Raw genomic sequence first — 18,594 nt, 5'->3', positions numbered from 1 at the left:
ATTGAGAAGAATGCAATGTTCAATGGTATCAAAAGTAGCACTTAGGTCCAGAAGTACGAGAAGTGTCACTTGCTTATTATCCATACTCATTAAGATGTCATTTTGAACCTTCAATAGAGCAGTCTCTGTCGAGTGATACTTACGGAAGCCAGACTGGAATTTAGGAAGAGGGGCATTTTTCTCACAGTGGGCGAGAAGTTGTTGAAGTGCAGCCTTTTCCACTACCTTGGAAATGAATGGAAGATTACTGACTGGACGGAAATTCTTGTAGACCAAATCAAGTCCAGGTTTTTTCAATAGAGGGATGACAACAGCGGTTCTCCAATTTTCTGGAACGGAACCACTGAGAAGAGAGAGATTAACCATCTCAGTGATAGAGGGCGCTAATACATCAAGACAGGACTTCACGAGCCATGTAGGAAGAGGATCCAATCGACAAGAGGCATTAGAGGATTCTCGAACAATCTTACACACTTCTCCTATGGATAACGAAGAAAAATTCTCCAGATTCTCCTTCGGAGTGACAGGAACAAGTCGAGGCACTTGAACTTGAAACTTGTCAAGATTTTCCTTTATGGTTTCAATTTTTTTGAGGAAAAAGGTGCCAAATTCGTTTGCAAGCTTAGTGGGATCATCGTGCTCTGGAAGAGCCATCTCAAGTGGCTCCCTGGACAAAGAATTAACCACACGAAATAGCTTGGGAGAGTCACCCGCACACTGATCAATTAGGTTTGAGTAATAATTCACACGTGCAGATTTAAGAGATGCAGAGTACTGATTACGAACTCTATGGTAATTATTCCAGTCTCCAGGGAGGTCAGTTTTCAAGGCTTTCTTTTCAAGGCGACGACGTTTACGCTTGAGTTGTTTAATGTCATCATTAAACCACGGGATCTTTGGACGGTTTTTTGTAATCCTTGTCTTAAGCGGGGCATGCTTGTCCAAAATGTCATTAAGGGTCGTGTTAAAGCAGTCGGAGAGGGCATCAATGTTGTCCCAGTGTACGCTTGCACAAAGCATAGAAGAGGCAATATCAGCTGAGAATTCGGCATATGAGCATATTAAACAGGGAAAGCATGGCAGCTTAATATGGCTTGACTTGGACTTAACTAGCCAAAAAATGCATATTATCTGTACACCAATGATTAAAATTTAATTACTGCTCACCATGAAATTTTTGAGTACACTGGAACTCTGTTTTTTTTTAAATTATTGTTCCACATATTTACACCATTTCCAAACAAAACTATATAATTTATGTTACATACATGTATATGATGACTGTTTACACATATATCGACATTATCTTAGCACGCACACATATCGACTATTCCTTACTAGTTTATGGCTACTGTCCATGTGCCACAGTGACATTGGGGCTTGCTCATTGTATGATCTTCTGCGAGTCACCTGAATTTGAAGAGCTCTGACAACAGTACCCTCAGGATCAGCCCTTCTCGTGGATTCCCTGATTCAATTTTCTTTTACTTTATATCCACATGACAATATATGAATGTGCATGCTTTTGTATCCAGAATTAGGGAATTGGTGTAATACTTCTTTTATAATATCACCCATTTCTTGGTCTGTCATGTTAGAATTATGTATCACAAATTGACAAACCATCTTCCTCAAGTCTCCTATAAACAGTCTTCTTGCTTATGCACAACATTTTAGCGATATCGGTTGCCTTGAATCTGATGTCAATCAAGTATTGGAGCTATGCACGAGGTGTGTCAAATTTTGGTCTCGCCTTAAAACCTGTTTTCATTACTGGAAGTGAGCTTGAGCAACAAATGTCGTCATCCTTCTCAATTATAGAGAGCACCCATTGAGCCTCAAGTAAATAATACCTGAGAAGTGAATCTTCTAAATTGTCACCTACTCTCAGGAGCAGAGCACAAAGCCAGTCAAATCTTGTACCTTTCAAAGTCGATGTTGACACTGTAACCTCTGCACGGCAACTTGTTTATGACATCATTCAAGACTGCACTGATATTTGTAGAGACCAATTCAAACAGAGACTGGTGTTGGCCTTCCATATCATTATCTTTTTCACCATTTAAAAGAGTCAGTCTTTCAGAGAAATAGTCTGCTGAGTGACTCGACGATCCTAAAATAAAAACCGCTGACCTTTTCATCATAAACATCAGCGGTCACGTGATGTCACTTTCAAGTGTAAGCTGCTGACTAGTTTGGGTTACGATAAAGCATTATCGGGTACGATATAGCAGCATGTGGTACGATGAAATGGCATTACTGCTACGATATAACAACACACCGGTTATGATATAGTATTATCAGGTACAATATAGCAGCATATGGTACAATGAAACGACATCACTGCTATGATACAAGACCATACAGGTTATGATATAGCATTATTGTGTACGATATAGCAGCATATGGTACGATGAAACAGCATCACTGCTATAAGACCACACAGGTTATGGTGTAGCATTATTGGGTACAATATAGCAGCATATGGTACGATGAAATGGCATCACTGCAATCATATAACACCACACCGGTTATGATATAGCAGCATGTGGTACAACATAATGGCATTGCCATTACGATAAGACAACATACTGGGTGCGATATAGCATCACTGGGTATATAACTATTCAGTACAATACGATGCCTCACCACACACGATCTAATCACAATTTTGTCCAGTATTCCCCTCCATATAGCTTCATAGGTGCTATCCAAAAGTGTACGATGGTGATTTCAAACATGTTTCACAAAAGAATTCACAGAAGTGTATTCCATTTTAGACAAACAGTCAGGCAGCCCACAGTGTTGACTAAAGTTGTTTTCATCGCGATGTATGGTGTTCAAATGAGTGAACAACTCACTTAAATTAGTATACTTGGCCAATTTAATAAATCAAAATAGTTGATGAACATGTATGAAAATTGGTGCAAAGCCAAGTAAGATTGAAGGCAAGTTTGGATAAAAACAACAATAGTGGAATTGATAATAATGACATCTACACACACTTATCTATACACAACAAACAAACAGTAAATGTTTTGAAGTTTATATGAAATAATTCATATATGAACTGCGGTTGTAGATGAAAGTGAAGAACAATCATTGCAGTTAATTTTCCAATTTAAGCAATTGGAAAGAAGGAGCCTGAAAAAAATCAGGGCTTCGACGGGATTCGAACCTGTGACCTCCGCGATACCGGTGTGATGCTCTACCAACTGAGCTATGAAGCCACACATTGGGAGCGAGGTCAATTAATTGAGTTCATATCTTCCCATGAGGAGTGAAATTGCTTAAATTGGAAAATTAACTGCGACGATCATTCTTCACTTTCATTTACAACCGCAGTTCATATATGAATTATTTCATATAAACTTCACATCATTTCACTCCTCATGGGAAGATATGAACTCAATTAATTGATATGGGATCAGTTATGAAAAACATACTTGCTACGACCCTGACATCAAGACCGGAGAAAATAGCTGCTCTCTTCTCCCACGTGATCCCTCACCTTATTTCCCTTTACGATTACGACTGGGACCTCTTCTGTTTAGTTTGTACGTGGCACCTCTCCAAGATATTAAAGCTGCACACAGACTTGACTCCATGTTCTATGCTGACGACTCTCAACTTTATATCGCTATAAATCTCAATGATTATTCTCCTGCCCTAGACAATCTTCGAAACTGCATTGACGATGTTATAAATTGGAACACTCTAACATGTTCTTATGCAACCCTGGTAAAACAGAGGTCATCCAATTTACTTTCCCATTTTGCACAACATCCTGTTCTTAATTGTTTTTCATTTGGCAATACTACAATTGAACTGTCTGACAAAGTACGCAATTTGGGTGTCATATTAGACAAGGAACTGAGCCTAAAACAACATGTTAATGACATTTGTAAGAAGGGTATCCTGGCAATACGATCAATAAGCCAGATGAGAAAATATCTCTCACATGACAATCTCAAATGTATCGTGAATGCTTTTGTCACTTCACGCCTGGATTACTGCAACAGTGTACTTTATGGCCTCCCTAAGCTTGAGCATGATAAACTGCAGCAAATTCAGAACATTGCAGCGTGACTGATTACTGGAACTAAGCAGAAAGAACATATTACTCCCGCCCTCAAGGACCTGCACTGGCTTCCTGTCAAATTATGCATCGTTTTTAAGATCCTACTATCAACCTACGAAGCCCTTAATGGTCTTTCACCAACCTACATAACTTCTCTTTTTAACGTGTATAAACCAGCTCGTTCTCTTCGATCATCTGACCAATTACTTTTACAAGTTCCGGACATGAAAACATGTACATACAGTCAAAGATCCTTTTCTTTTTACGTCACGAAACTTTGGAATGACCTACCTTTCCATATCAAACAGTCTGAGAGCATAGCGATTTTTAAAAAGACCCTTAAAACATTTATTTTTTTAATAGTTTTTAACCTAGTCATAGATTTTCATAATTGCATCTTTTAGTTAGGTTTTTATTCTTTTTAATCATATGCAATTGTAAGCGCATTGAGAATTCTAAATGTGCAATAAGAAACTTTTTATTATTATTATTATTATTATTACCTCACAGGTCAGTCTGTTTCACCCCTCATGGTTCTGAACTAGGAACAGTTACATGTATGTGCAAGATCTTGCAAACATTTTAGGCTATATGTAACTGATGAACATAAAACAACTCAAACGATCGAACTGGTAAGGGAATCTTGGTTTCCTGTAAAACTAATGCTGATTGGTGGCTATTCACTCAGTAGCTCCCATTTGCATTCGCTGATTTGTGGGCAGCCATGTCTGTAGGGACTGTGGAGAGATTTCCTGTCCTCCATCAGATACCATAAATGCCCCTGTGGTGCAGACAAATATTTAGCAACTAATGCTCTTCTTCCACTGTAAACACACCTGAAACTGGCAGCTTTTAGCTAACCATCTCATCTGTATGTGGGTACTGATAAGTTCAGAAATAGCATGACACCACTCACCAGCTCTTGCCAACAGCAACTTGGTCTCTATGTTGATACCCTCATCCCCACTTTGTTTGAAACTTTCCAAATGACTGCTGACATCTCTCGTGCAGTCCTTTAGACTAATGCACTTGAGGTGTCCTAGATAGTCACTCGATTGCCTGCAAGTGCTGACCTACCTTGTCACATAATATAGCCAGAGAAAAATACCATATGAAAAATACAAATACTTAGGAACACAAAATTACACAGCTGAGCCAACAGCAGGACGGGTCTCATATGTTCCAGGTTTTCCAGTTAAGAGTAGTCAATAATTTTACCAGGAATGTTATGTGGTACACATGCTGTGCATGTGACTTGGCTGTTGTGTCACTTCGTAACTAAACTGACCTGTATGGGTCCTCCATGGTTTTGGGCAGATTTCAAACACCTCTGGTTCTTACAACGGATGCTTTAATGTGAGCTGAGAGCTGAAGCAATAATAAGTAGATGGGAAAACAGGTTTTGGTGCGTATTCTGTGTTTATTTTAGACAACTGTGCATGGTCTGTACTACTACTGTGCACGGTCCTGTACTACTTTGCTAAGGAGCCACACCTGTTAGAAGAGGCACTGAATGATGATCTCTTGAAAGTTGCTCATTGGCTACATGGGAATAAGCTAACTTTGAATCTTACTAAGACAAAATCCATGACTATAGGCAGTAATAGGAAACTTGCTGGTAAATCCTCTTTCTCATTATCTATTTTTGACACTGATATAAATTCTGTAACTAGTTTTAAATATTTGGGAGTTATATTGTCCTCAACTTTTACATGGTCCGACCATGTTGAGTATATTTCATCTAAGGTTAATAACAACCTTGGTCTTTTACGTAGGATTAAGTATTATTTACCTTATAATGCCCGGTTACTTTTTTATAACAGTTTAGTGCTACCTATTTTTGATTGTGCTGATTTAGTCTGGGGTGACATGGACAATGCCTCACTAATGAAAGAATTGCAAATTCTGCAAAACAAAGCAGCTAAGTTGATATTAGATAGATCACTTCAATCCTCATCCACTGATGCATTAACAGTCTTGAGATGGCTGAATCTCGAAGAACGTAGGAAATGTCATCGATGTATATATGCATACAAGTGTACTAATGGCCAACTTAATCAATCCTTGGACATTGTAAGAAAGAGTGATATGCACTCCTACAATACTCGCAATAAAGATACTATAAAGCTCCCCAAAATCCAATACAATTGGGGAAAACAACATTCGCGGTATCACTGTTTCAAAGACTTCAATGAGTTAGAGAGAACTGTAAGAAACTCAGCAAGTTTGCCAATTTTTAAGAAGTGTCTTTTTTCTGCTTTTTATAATTAATTATTTTTTTTTATTATTATTATTTTTTTATTTTATTTTTTTTAAAATCTCTGTAGTGTATATGTTGTAAATATTTATTTATTTCGGTTTTAGCTCTAATTTATAGATTTTAATTGTATCATTATATAGTATATATCTAGTATTAGGACCTCTATGTAAACCACTTTTAGTGATGGAGCTTCCTAATAAAAGATTGTTACTACTACTACTGCATGGGATCAGAAATTGAAGTTGTAGGTGCAAGGTGAAATTAGATTGAATTTCGATCCAGTTGCAAAATGAGAAATAGCAAATACATTTACACTATTGCGAGTAAACCTTGCACTGTTAGACACTGGCGAGATGTTATCTTTTTCCAGAAAGAAAATACATCCAAGAAAAGACGACCATTCCTGCAATGTTTATATAGCAAGTTGCTATGTCATTTACAAATAACTTTCCTACAACTTATCTTGAAATCTAAAGATAATAATCACAATAAACATATATATACTAGGTTTTTATTTTGTTAGTTGCCAAAAGTAATGGTGATTCAGTTACTTGAATGTTTAACGTAGGAAACATTCAGGTGTCAGTCTTCCTTTACGTCGAAATGTAGATAAATATTTGGAAATATGTGCTGAACATTGTTACTAGATTCCTGTTTTTTTTCAAAGGAAACCAGTTGAGTCTGACCTTGTGATTTGGCAGGATAACAGTGAAAAGGTAAACCTTTTGAGCTATAAAGTTAGATTCTGAAAAATTAGGTACTAGAGAGGGTATTGTCCAATCAAAAATAACCAATGTTTTGCTGCTCATTCAGTGGTTGTTGGAAGTGTTTTTCAACAGGCTCAAAAACTCAAAATATTAGAGCATTTGACATATCTTTTCACTTTCGCCATAAAGAGGAATAGCTATTCTATATCTGAGCAAAATTTAACAGTAATTTATTAAATTTGAAGACTTTACAAATGCTTTGTCTTTCCATGTTATTTGGGGCATTTCATTTTGCAGAAAATGCACTTTAACTGCATTTTCAAACTTTTGATTTTTTTTCTCAAAAATAAAAGAGTGCTGGAACTTAATATTAGGATTTAAGAAAAAAGTTTACCAAAGAGTATCTTGAGGCAAAATGTAAACACTGTACCAAAATGGTCGCAGTCACAAGATTCTCAATGCTCTCAGGCAAGAGCTCTCAAAAAGCATGGTAACTTCCCTTTTTTCTTTAATTTTTGAAGTATCATACTATCCTTAACAAATGGACAAAGTTTGAAACAAATATTGCATTGGGGCCTATTTCAGAGGAATGACCTTAATGAGGCACTTTTTCCATCTGGTCCATAAGCTTTCAGTTTATTCCTCAACTCTGGGGAGGTATTTGTGCAGCCTCTCTCAGCTAGTCACGACTGGACCAACCATAACAGGCTCTCTACCTGTCTCCTTTAATTGGTGTTCTATGTGTCTCTAGGTTGTAACCGCCAGTTAGAAGTTTCTTGTCATACTTCATATCAGTGCAAAAAAGTGACTTGACATTTTGTCATTTGTTGACCTGTTGTTTGTGAATGAAGAATAATTGTGGGAAATTGTCCTCCACAAACACAACTTGAATAAACTTCTTTTCTTTGTTATATCACATGGCAATCACTTCTCCAATGGGATCTACTGGCTTTGAGTAAATTTTCCTTTGTATGTACCTGACAATTTTTTTTGACAAAACTGCAAATTTCTCAAAAGTGGCAAATTCCACAAAATTTCACCAAGCCTGTTGGCAAAATTGTACAAATAAATGGACATAACTCGGGCAGGAGGGCACCATCAAGTTGACTAATGGTGAGGAAAAAAACAAATTGGCAAAAGTGTCAAATTTGATGAAACTTGGCCGTTAAAAATGTTTTTTAACAATTAGTTCATTTGCTGTCAATTTCTATCACATGATAGCTGAAATTTAGTGGTAATGAACATTTTTGCAGTTTAATTTAACACATGCCAAATAGAGTAACACCCAGTCTCACATTGGAACATGAAACTCATAAAGTATCATGTCATCAACAGGGCTGAATAACATCTGATAATGGGGTATCATGCAGGGCACAGGTGGCCTAAATGGTAGCATTTTAAAACTTTTTTGCATGGCCTTCAGTTTCTGGTAAAAAGTAATTGAAAAGAAACTTGCCCCCTTCACCTTTCCCTGGCACTGCCTTGTTTTACATTTGGGTTTTAAACCTATACAAGAAGTAAAAAGAGAGCACGAACAATAGTTTTATTGATAACTTTTTCCATGATTCCTGGGCTACCTTATCAATCTTGAGGAAAATGCCAAGTCCAATTTGTGGTTTAGCAGCTTCATCAAACAAACCTGGGCTGGAGAAAGGCAGTTTGATAAGACCATTACTTGATTCATAAATGGGAATCTTAATTCCTGGGCCTGTACTTAGCATTTATCTTATAAACACCAGTGAAATACCAAGTGGGGGGCAGGGGAGGATTAACAATTTTGGAATTCGGAGGAAAATTGGGGGAAGAGTGTTATATGATTTCCAAAGGGAGTGTAGGGTTAAAATGTTTATGCTCCCTGTGGTGGGGTATGGATATTTTTTTGAATCACCCAATAGATGTGTTTGACTGTTTAGCATCTGATGGATTCCAGCAAATGTATTGTCACAGCTTGTCACTCAACTTATTACTTTAAAAGCATACCTCAAAAATTTTTGAGCACTTTTACTTTCATTCTTTAGCATTCACTCTTCTGAGGGCTAATTACAGTTTGGTAATTACCAATGAATTTAGTTGATCCTTTTTTCTTTGTAGAGTGCCATGTTCATGACCATGCTGCTGCAGAAAATAGCATTTGAAATCTAAACCTTGTTCCCATTGCAACAGCAGTTACTAATACAAATACATGTCATGTATACTGTGGCAGCTAAGCAATTTTAAGGTGGACAAAAACACTTTTTGCTAATGCATTCTGCAATCTTGTATTGCTTATGCGACAAACTCTGAGGATAGAGTGATAAGTGATAGAGTGATAAGCTATTATTGTTATTTGATTAATGCCATTTGCATGTCTGCTATTTTTTTTTTTTTCATAAAATGCCATGCATGATGCATAGAGTGGCTTTGCAGATTTGTACTTGTTACCATGAGAAGCCAAGTGTCCCAAAATTGAGAATTTATGTTTAGTTATTCTTTAAACAGAAATGTTCTATTTTCTTGAGAAATACTCAGGAAATCACTTCAGAAGTTAAGAGTGTGGATTGTTGCAAAAAATGAAAAAATTATCGGAGGAAATTATAAAAATTGCTTTGATCATTTCCTTTATACATATTTGTATGTGGAGTCAGTAGATACTCATTCTTGTAGGGTATATAACTGTTGTTTTTTTTTAAATCAACCAACAACTAAAAATTATTTAAAAGGAAAGAAAATTTACATAATACATTAAAATCAGTTGAAATTATTATTCGTAGCATAATAGTACATGGTATTTTAATACAAGTACCTTTATTCAAATGCATTTAGGGGTTGGAAATGGAACCCTGCCAGGGTACAAATATAGCAATTACCTTCCCCATACTTTCCCCTTTCTTTTACTAACTTTAATACAGTGCAGGTCACAGCATATTCTGAAGCTCATATATAGTAATCATTAATTTTACCAGACGATGTTGAAAGGGCAAATCCTACATTAGAAGACTTTTTGGAAGCAAGTAACTTATTGGAAACACAGCAGGCTGTTCCCGAAATAGATAACCTTGGCCACTTAGAAGATAGTCGTCCAATTGACAGAGCAAGAGAAGTAGGTGTAGTCTATGAGTTTGCACATCCTGTTGTAGATGAAACAGACGATGACAGAAGAAAAAGAGAGAGGCAAAATCAAAGGAGAGTAACTGATGAGGAGAGAAGGTTACGTGACGTTGTTGCAGATCTTCCACCACCTCCACCAAGTCAGTTGGAGGACAGTGCATACTTTGCTATATGGAACTTTGAGGATAAATGTTCAATTATTCTGAAGTTTGCAACGAGCGGAAATGAAGCCAAAGGCTCAAGGAACATGTGTACTTGCTGCAGGAAAGGTAAGAAGGTGCCAAAAGTTTGGTCAGATGAAAACAATATGGATCCAATGTCTGTTCCCCAGGAACTGTCTGGAATGTCAGATGCTGAACAGATGTTGATAGCTAGACTAGCACCCACAGTACATGTGCACATGTTCAAACTGGGGGAACTGTTTCAAGGGGTCACTGCATTGCATTCCCTCAAGCAGTACTGGAACCAGCTGCTATTCTGCCATGTCTCCCAGCAGAAGTGGACATCAATATATCATCAGGATGGGAGGTTTGCTAGGCACAAAGTATGGACGTTCATTGTTCACAACATCATCGCGAGAGAGCATGCCTTAGAACAACAGTGCAGCAACTAGGAGACCCCAGTTAACAGTCACAGATCTACAGGAATGGCTAGCAAGGGGTGATACTTCATTCACCAACAAGCTGTTGTGTTTTGGAGCAAATTTGAGTGGCACTGCTCAGTATTGGAATCAAAGACAGAGAGAGGTTTGAGCCTTGGTTGAGTTCACGGTGAATGAGAAGAAAGGATTCCTTTCATTTTTCTACGATCGGAAGTTGTGCCAAGTTTTACTTTCCTCCACTCAGAAGACTACTTGAACAGTGCATTTTGCAGACCATGAGGAAAGAAGTTAATCTTGCTGAAGATAACACTACAAGGCTGTGCAAGAGAATACCCATGTCTTGGTAAACTATTTGGCTTGCATACCCAGTCATACCATGACAAGGTTCTGAAACCTGTGTTTGGTGTCTCTGACTATTGGTACCGGTATGAATTTGCCAAGTCCCAGGGTCAATAAATAAAAGGCGACTCCTCTGCCTGGTTTTTAGTTTTGTAAATATTATTATCCAATAACTACGTACTTGATATAGAAATTTTATTAACAGCAATTACTAATAATTAATAATTAGTCATAGACACAATTAAGAAATAAGCAGTGCAGAAAAATTTCCGAGATAAGTAATTTAAATTAAAAATGTTGATGGTATGTCTAACTCTCAATTGCACTTTGGCCTTGGTTCGCTTGCAGAAAGTAGATAGATGGCTTTTATGGTACCGTGATGTTGAGAAGTGGAAGTAAAGGATTCCATTTCTTAGAAACTGTATCGAGGTTGTTGGACTCTATGTGAAATTGCGATTTTGGGGACACAAGAAAAGTTGTTAAAATCGGGATCTTCTTGTTGACCCTGCAGCTCCATATATGATATCTTGCCAGAAGAAAGCAGAAATTTAGTTCAAGTGAAAACTTAGAGGTGTCCGGTCTCAGACCCAGATATATGGCAGAGTGTTTTGAATAGTCTATGGTCATTAGATTGACCCGCTTAAGTTTTTCAGTCAAATGTTCCCAAAAGGTGGCTACTATTGTACAGTTCCAGAAGAGGTGGATCAGGTTTTCAGAATGGTTGGTACAAAAGGAGCAGTTCGGGTCCTGCTTTATATCAATTTTTGTTAGGAAAAGGTTTGTTGGTAAAATACGATGAAGGAATCTGAATTGAAAGTTTACGAGTTTTGTGCTTTTTGTGCACCTAGCTGCCAGACAATAGGCCCTAGTCCAGTCAGCAGAACATCTTTCATCAGATTTAATGCTGTCATTCCATTTCTCTTGACTTTTAAAAGGAACGGTACTTTTGAAAGAGAGGAGCTTCTGGTATGCAACTCTGTTTGCTTTATCATTCTTAATAAAAGTCTCGGAGAAGGTATCAGGAGTGTCTGTGCTACTAGGTTCTTTACCGAGAAGGTTAGTGTTATAATGGTGCCGAAGGGCAGAAATAAGGCCGAAATGCTTAATGGGTTGTATTCGTATATGGTAAGTGCTGATAAAATCTGCAAGGGGGAGAAAACTGCACGAGTTCGTCATTAACTGGGCCACGTTAGTGATTCCATGCAGGAAAAGATGTTTGTAGAAGACTGGTCTGTTTTCAGTCCTAATTAGCAAATTATGCCATATGTGTTGTTCAAGAAATTGCTGCTCAGTTTTGATTTTATCATCAAAATTAACCTCTGACCATATTTCTAAAATTTCTTGTAGAAAAGGGTCTTGGACCGATATCAACTTTGAAGTGTCAAGCTTGTTTAGATTACATGTGAAGACTAGTTTGCCGCCATATTTCCTAAGTTCAAGTTCAAAAAAATCTTTCCATTTTCTGTGGGTAGAATCGTCAAGGTATTTTTTAATCCAAGCAGTCTTGAGCGATTTGGTAAATGAAACAATGTCAACCATTTTTAACCCTCCGTTTTTATAGTCGTTTATCATGACACTTCGCTTAATCTTATCGCCCTTATTGTCCCAAAGAAAGCTGTAGAAAAGATTATTTCTTTGATAGCTTTATGATTTGTCGCCGGCGGAGCTAAAATATATGTAAGTTGAGATGCAGCTAAGCTTTTAATAACTTGAATTTTGCTGAGTAATGTTAGCCGGCAGTATTTCCAATTGCTTAAGATGTTTTTAATTTTGTGCGCTTTTTCTCTATAGTTTATATTTAATGTGATATTGGGATCGGTAGAGAGCCAGACACCACGGACCTCTACTTTGTTTTCTGGCTATTTAAAGTTCTTCTCGGGAAAAAGTTTTTCCTTATTTCCCACCATTGATCCAATCCATAGAGCTTTGGTCTTTTTACTGTTGAGTCTGAGGCCAGACATACTGCCAAAAGTTTCGATCACCTGAAGTGTGGCAGATAATGACTCACCAGTGCCATTAAGAATGAAGGTTGTGTCATCTGCATACTGGCTAATTTTAATTTCTGAGTTGTTTACAGATATTCCTTTAATGTGTTTGTTCGATCTGGTTGCTTTAGCTAAGATTTCAGCAGATAATATAAATAGGTACGGTGAAAGAGGGCAACCTTGCCTAACACCTCTTTGTAGTTGAAAAAAACCACTTGCCCAGGCATTGTTTAGGACACAGCTTTCAATGTTCTTGTAAAATGTTTGAAACCAGCTTATTAAAGAAGAGCCAAAACCAAAATACTGGAGCGTGCGCTCAATGAAAGACCATTCTAGCGAGTCAAAGGCCTTTTCAAAATCTATAAAAAGCAATAGCCCTGGGATGTTTTTTTGAGAAGCGTAGTTCATAATGTTATCTATCAATCTAATGTTTTCTCCAATAAATCTTCCTTTTAGGAAACCGGTCTGGTCGTTATTGATAAGTTTTGGATAACAGATTTTATTTGGTTTGCGATAGCTTTCGCAGCTATTTTGTAGTCGCAGTTGAGAAGAGTTAGTGGCCGCCAGTTTTTAATTAAGTGCGGTTCTGCGTCTTTTTTTGGTATGGGTTTAATGATTCCGCGTCTCTGTGTGATTGAAAGGCTTCCTTCATCATATGAATAGTTGAGTGCACTTATTAGAAGAGGAGACAAGTCTCTCCAAAAAAGTTTGTAGAACTCAGCCGGGAGTCCATCAGTTCCAGGGGTTTTCTCCCAAACCATGCTTCTTAAAGCTTTTAGACACTCTTGTTCTGTTAAATGTCCTTCACAACTCATTGCCTCGTTGTTGTCCAGAACCGTGTCATTTTCAGGTTGAAAAAGATCGTTTTCTGTTGGTATCACACTTTTTTGGGATGTGTAGAGTTCTTTATAAAAGGTTTCACATTCAGCAAGGATTTCTTTGTCAGATGTGACAAATTCTTGATCAGTGATTTTAAGTTGGGTTATTGTACTCATTTTGAAGTGTCTTTTCTCAAGATTTAGAAAATATTTGGTGTTTTTTTTCACCTTCATTGTACCGTTTAATTTTACATCTCAAGATTGCCCCTTGAGTACGTACTTTGATAATCTCTTCTAATTCACTTTTGAATAACTCAAGTTGTTCTTGTCTTATTGGTTTTTTGCGTTTTGCTGACGGCAGCCATCTGTTCCAGTTCTTTTTCTAGTAAGGCAATTTTTTCTTCTAATTCATGCTGTTTATGCAAAGTTTTATGCTTTTTGGCAGCAGCGAAGCGAAGAGATTTCTCCTGAGTTTTAAGTTTGATCATATCCCAAAGAAGCGAGGGGTTTATTGACTCATCGTTTTCGTATTCGCTCTGTGTTTCATGGATAGTCAACCTTATCAAATCAATGTAATCCTTATCGACCAGAAGGGATGTGTTGAGTTTCCAAAAACCAGGCCCTCTTAGGTTTGAGTGAAGAGATGTATTTAATGTGATCATTGAGTGGTCTGTCTTAAAGCCCGGTAGAATGTTTGCGGAGATAATGCTACCCAGCAAACTCTGACTTGTTAAGAAGAAATCTAGTCTACAGTGGACAGTAGGCTGTGTTTGGCGCCAAGTATACCTTTTTTCTTTGGGGTTCAATATTCTCCAGGCATCAACAAGATCGAGGTTATCGCATATCTCAAGGATGGTTTTTTGCGCGTTGTGATGTGTTTTGGCCAGGCCCCCTTTTTTATCTTTCTCTACATCAAGAATGAGATTGAAATTGCCTCCAATGATGATTTTGTCTCCTTCGAAATCTTGAAGGTGATCAAGGAGATTTTTAAAGAAAGCAGGATCATCTTCGTTTGGAGCATAAATATTTGTGAAGGTTATTCTTTTTCCATTTGTTTTTAAGTCACAAGATAAAGCGCCCTGAATCGTTGATATGGGTTTTCATAATTTGAAGATCGAAGTTATTATTAAAAAGAATGCTTATGCCAGCTTTGCTGCTAGAAAAAGAACTGAAAAGGCTTTTGTAGCCCCATTCAGTAGCCCATAGGTGAGAATTTTCTTGCGAACAATGTACTTCTCGCAACATGTAAATCAAATAGTTTTTAGATCTGAGCCAATTAAAAGTTTCTCTTCTTTTAGCGTTATTCCCAAGGCCCCGTACATTGGGAGAAGCTACCGTGATAGTATTTTATTTATTTATTTTTATTTATTTGTTACCACTAGTTTTATCGTTTGTTGTTAAACCTGTTTTAGGTATTTTAATGTAAGTAATTATGTAGCTTTTTTGTATGTTATTCTGTATGTGAACAAATAAATGGATAAATGGAAAAAAGAAAAAAAAAGTCCCAGGGTCAAACTCAAACATGTAAATCAAATAGTTTTTAGATCTGAGCCAATTAAAAGTTTCCAACTCAGTTGGAGAGAGGACAGACAGCCACACCAGCTGTTGTACCTAGCTCATGAAGATGAGCACAATGAAGATGAGTGTGTTGCCATACTTAACCAGTGAGCTGATGAAAACCTAGCCATGACAGGAATACACCCAGCTGGTAGTGATGAAGAAGGAAAGCCACAAAAGGGTCTTTGACCTTTTCCCAAGGGCTCAGCTGACCCAATACCAAATGATCAAGATCCTCTGGTAAAGATGCTAATGAACATAGCTTCCACCCAAGATGTGATCCTGGAGGATCATTTGCTTTTGGTAAACTGAGTTGGGTTGCACGGTTTTTTTTAATACTGCTTGAGGACACCCCATCATCCTGAGCAAGGATTGCAGCTTAACTAGAGGGTGTGCCGTATGGAATTTGGAAGTGAGTTTCGCCCAGGGAAGAAACTGCACAGTGAGCCACAAATTGTTAATTATCACAATGGACCCCTTGGCCTTGAGATGCCATGTGACCACCCATGTGTGAATCAGCATTCCTCTTATCAATTGCAGTTGTGGAGAGCAAATGGAAATGTAAGCTTGATTCTGTCAAATTCTTCCCCAGGCAATCCCGGCACAGATGACATCATAGCTATAATTGACTATGTGTGTGGTTACGCATGCAAAGACATCAAACCCACTGACACTACTGCTGACCTCTTTGAGGACATGGTAAATGCTGATACAGCCGATGCCAACCAAATGACTGGGAAGTCAATTTGTGTCAAGATGCTGATAAAGACAGTGGGAAGAGAGATGTCAGTGGGCCCAAGACATCATTTAAGCTGAAGGGATTAGCACTTTGGCATTCTAGCTGTCAGTTTACGTATTTGTTAACGACAGGATCAAGGCGTCTTGAACATGATGGCGACACTGCGACACGCAGCACCCCTTTGGATAAGTTTCTTGCAAGACCACAAGAGCAGCATTACTCCTGGTACCAGTTTGCATCTAAGGATGGCACGGTTCCAGTTGTTTTTTTAAGTGGGGGTGCTACACATGCAACATGGCCATTGAACAAGGACTACTGCAGATCAATGCTCCTCTTGCACTGGCCAAACTGGTTTGAAATTCAAGAAGTAAAAGGAGATGCTGAAGCTTGGATTGATCATTTCAGGGACTTTGTCGCAACTAACAAGTGCCTGACATTTGTAAAGGCGCAAGTCTCCAAGGCAAGGCATTATGCAGAGCATCCACAAGAACCAGTATTTGAAGACAATGTAGATGATGCTGCTGTTGAAGCAGATACAGTATGATACAGAGCTATGTATGCGCCAATATGGCTGCCTGCTTCGATTTATTACTCCACGTATTTTATGGATTTTTGCTTCTATTATTTCATCTCTACGTCCCTAGTCGTCATGAAATTGTTCCTAATGACCTCAACCATGGTTTACAAGTAAGTTCTGGGCGATTGGACCACTCAAGGAGCAACGATTTTAAATTTCTACTTCTGGACGTTCGCTATCAATTCAAGCGTGAATTGGCCGAACGTAACTTTAAACTTTCGCTTCCAATTTCCAAGGCAACAAAACATGGACAGACCACCTTGGCTCTACCTCATTCCATGTTTTTCTTGGATCTTACTACATGCATGGATATTCACTGCAATCCTGGTCCTGATTTCGAAAATCCTTGCCTCAACTGGCCAGCACTTCGTTGCGAAGAATTGAATGTTCCCGCCAACAGACCTAATTATTCAAGGATGCAACTCCTTGGATTAAGATCTAAATCTACGCTTCAACCGGACCTCTATCAGTTTCTGCAAACTCTTGGAATTCTGAAAACACGCCGTATTCGATCTGGCAAATCTACAAAGCAATCGTCTGGATTTTACAGAATTAAACCGCTTATTACTGAACGTAAACATTCAACATGGAAACCAATTGCTTCGAGACCTAATTTGAATAATCTTGTTCAGATCAAAAAACAACAACCACCTCAACTTCCATCTACAAAGTTAATCAACTTTTGTCTTTTGAAAGCTAGATCTATTGTCAATAAAACTCTTCAAATCAAGGACTACGTGGTAGATAAGAATATTGACATTTTGGCTCTAACAGAAACTTGGCTTAAATCTAATGAATGTCCTGACTTTATTACTCTCGATATTTGCCCCTTGGGATATGCCTTCGTTCACATACCAAGGCCTAATGGAACTGGTGGTGGCATCGGCCTGCTTTACAGAAAGGATCTCAAAATTCAACAAGTGAAAACTGATACTTGTAATTCATTTGAATTTATGGAAGTATTATTTCACTCTAGCTCATCTGTTATTCGTATTGTTATTGTTTATCGACCACCATTATCATCTAAGAATGGCCTTACACATGCTCCATTCTTCGATGAATTCTCCTATCTACTGGAACTCTTGGTATCTTCTTCTGGTAAACTTCTCCTGGCTGGTGACTTTAATTTTCATGTCAACGATCGATCAAATGGCCCAGCTTGTCAATTTTTGGATCTGTTAAACTGCTTCAATCTGAATACCATGAATGTCAATATTCCAACCCATAAAAGTGATAATGTCTTGGATCTTATTATTACCAGGTTAGATGAAACAACGACATCAAATTTCTCAATCGATGACCCTGCTATCTCTGATCACTTTGCTGTCCATTGTAACTTGGCTGTTTCAAGGCCACCTAACACGAAACAAGTCCTAAAGTCACGAAAGCTGTGCAATGTCAATTTACATAAGCTACGACAAGATATAAACTCATCTACTTTAGTCAAATCACCTTTGTCAGATATTACGGAGCTTTGCGATCAGTATGATGCTGTTTTATCCTCTATTTTGGATGAACATGCACCTCTGCGCACAAGGATTATCACCCTAAGACCTCATGCTCCTTGGTATAATAATGAGATTAGGAGGCAGAAAACCATTTGTTGTAAACGTGAACGTTAAGAATCCAGGAGCTCTGTTTGTAGTACTGTCAAGAGCAAAATCGGTAGGTGTAGAAGGCATGGATCCTGATTTTGCCTTTCAGGAAAATGTCCTGCTCAATGATGATAGATTGAGGGCTGTGAACACTCCCAATACCCGAGCTAGAGTGGTGGAATGGAAAGGCTATGTGTCTTAGCCACTCTTTCTCAGTGGGCACAGTTTCAAAGCCATTGAGGTATTTA

At 38.0% G+C, this 18,594-nt stretch overlaps 3 protein-coding genes and 1 pseudogene across 3 annotated transcripts; 3 read left to right on the top strand and 1 right to left on the bottom strand.

Annotated features, from left to right (window-relative positions):
- Nucleotides 1-5,668: 5,668 nt before the first annotated feature.
- Nucleotides 5,669-6,558, top strand: LOC149099699 (uncharacterized). The gene has a single exon (XM_089277805.1). It carries the CDS (start codon nt 5,669-5,671, stop codon nt 6,350-6,352), a length of 684 nt encoding a protein of 227 aa, XP_089133931.1. The 3' UTR covers nt 6,353-6,558.
- A 3,425-nt stretch (nt 6,559-9,983) lies between these two features.
- Nucleotides 9,984-16,718, top strand: LOC110046488 (uncharacterized; annotated as a pseudogene).
- Nucleotides 11,320-12,697, bottom strand: LOC149099698 (uncharacterized). Its single transcript, XM_089277804.1, has one exon. The coding sequence runs from the start codon at nt 12,645-12,647 to the stop codon at nt 11,442-11,444; it is 1,206 nt and encodes a 401-aa protein (XP_089133930.1). The 5' UTR covers nt 12,648-12,697; the 3' UTR covers nt 11,320-11,441.
- A 270-nt stretch (nt 16,719-16,988) lies between the features above and the next one.
- Nucleotides 16,989-18,373, top strand: LOC149099697 (uncharacterized). The gene has a single exon (XM_089277803.1). It carries the CDS (start codon nt 17,030-17,032, stop codon nt 18,371-18,373), a length of 1,344 nt encoding a protein of 447 aa, XP_089133929.1. The 5' UTR covers nt 16,989-17,029.
- Nucleotides 18,374-18,594: the final 221 nt, after the last annotated feature.

This window comes from Orbicella faveolata, unplaced genomic scaffold, assembly GCF_042242905.1.
Source record: "Orbicella faveolata isolate gen_17 unplaced genomic scaffold, um_ofav_v1 contig_46, whole genome shotgun sequence".
In the NCBI taxonomy this organism is placed as follows: Eukaryota; Metazoa; Cnidaria; class Anthozoa; order Scleractinia; family Merulinidae; genus Orbicella; species Orbicella faveolata.
Note: the sequence above shows the minus strand (reverse complement) of the source record. Positions and strands in the feature narration are given on the sequence as shown.

Excerpts from the sequence above, each read along its gene's own strand:
- LOC149099699 (XM_089277805.1), top strand. The coding sequence starts at position 5,669 with ATGACTATAGGCAGTAATAGGAAACTTGCTGGTAAATCCTCTTTCTCA.
- LOC149099698 (XM_089277804.1), bottom strand. The coding sequence starts at position 12,647 with ATGATAAACGACTATAAAAACGGAGGGTTAAAAATGGTTGACATTGTT.
- LOC149099697 (XM_089277803.1), top strand. The coding sequence starts at position 17,030 with ATGTTTTTCTTGGATCTTACTACATGCATGGATATTCACTGCAATCCT.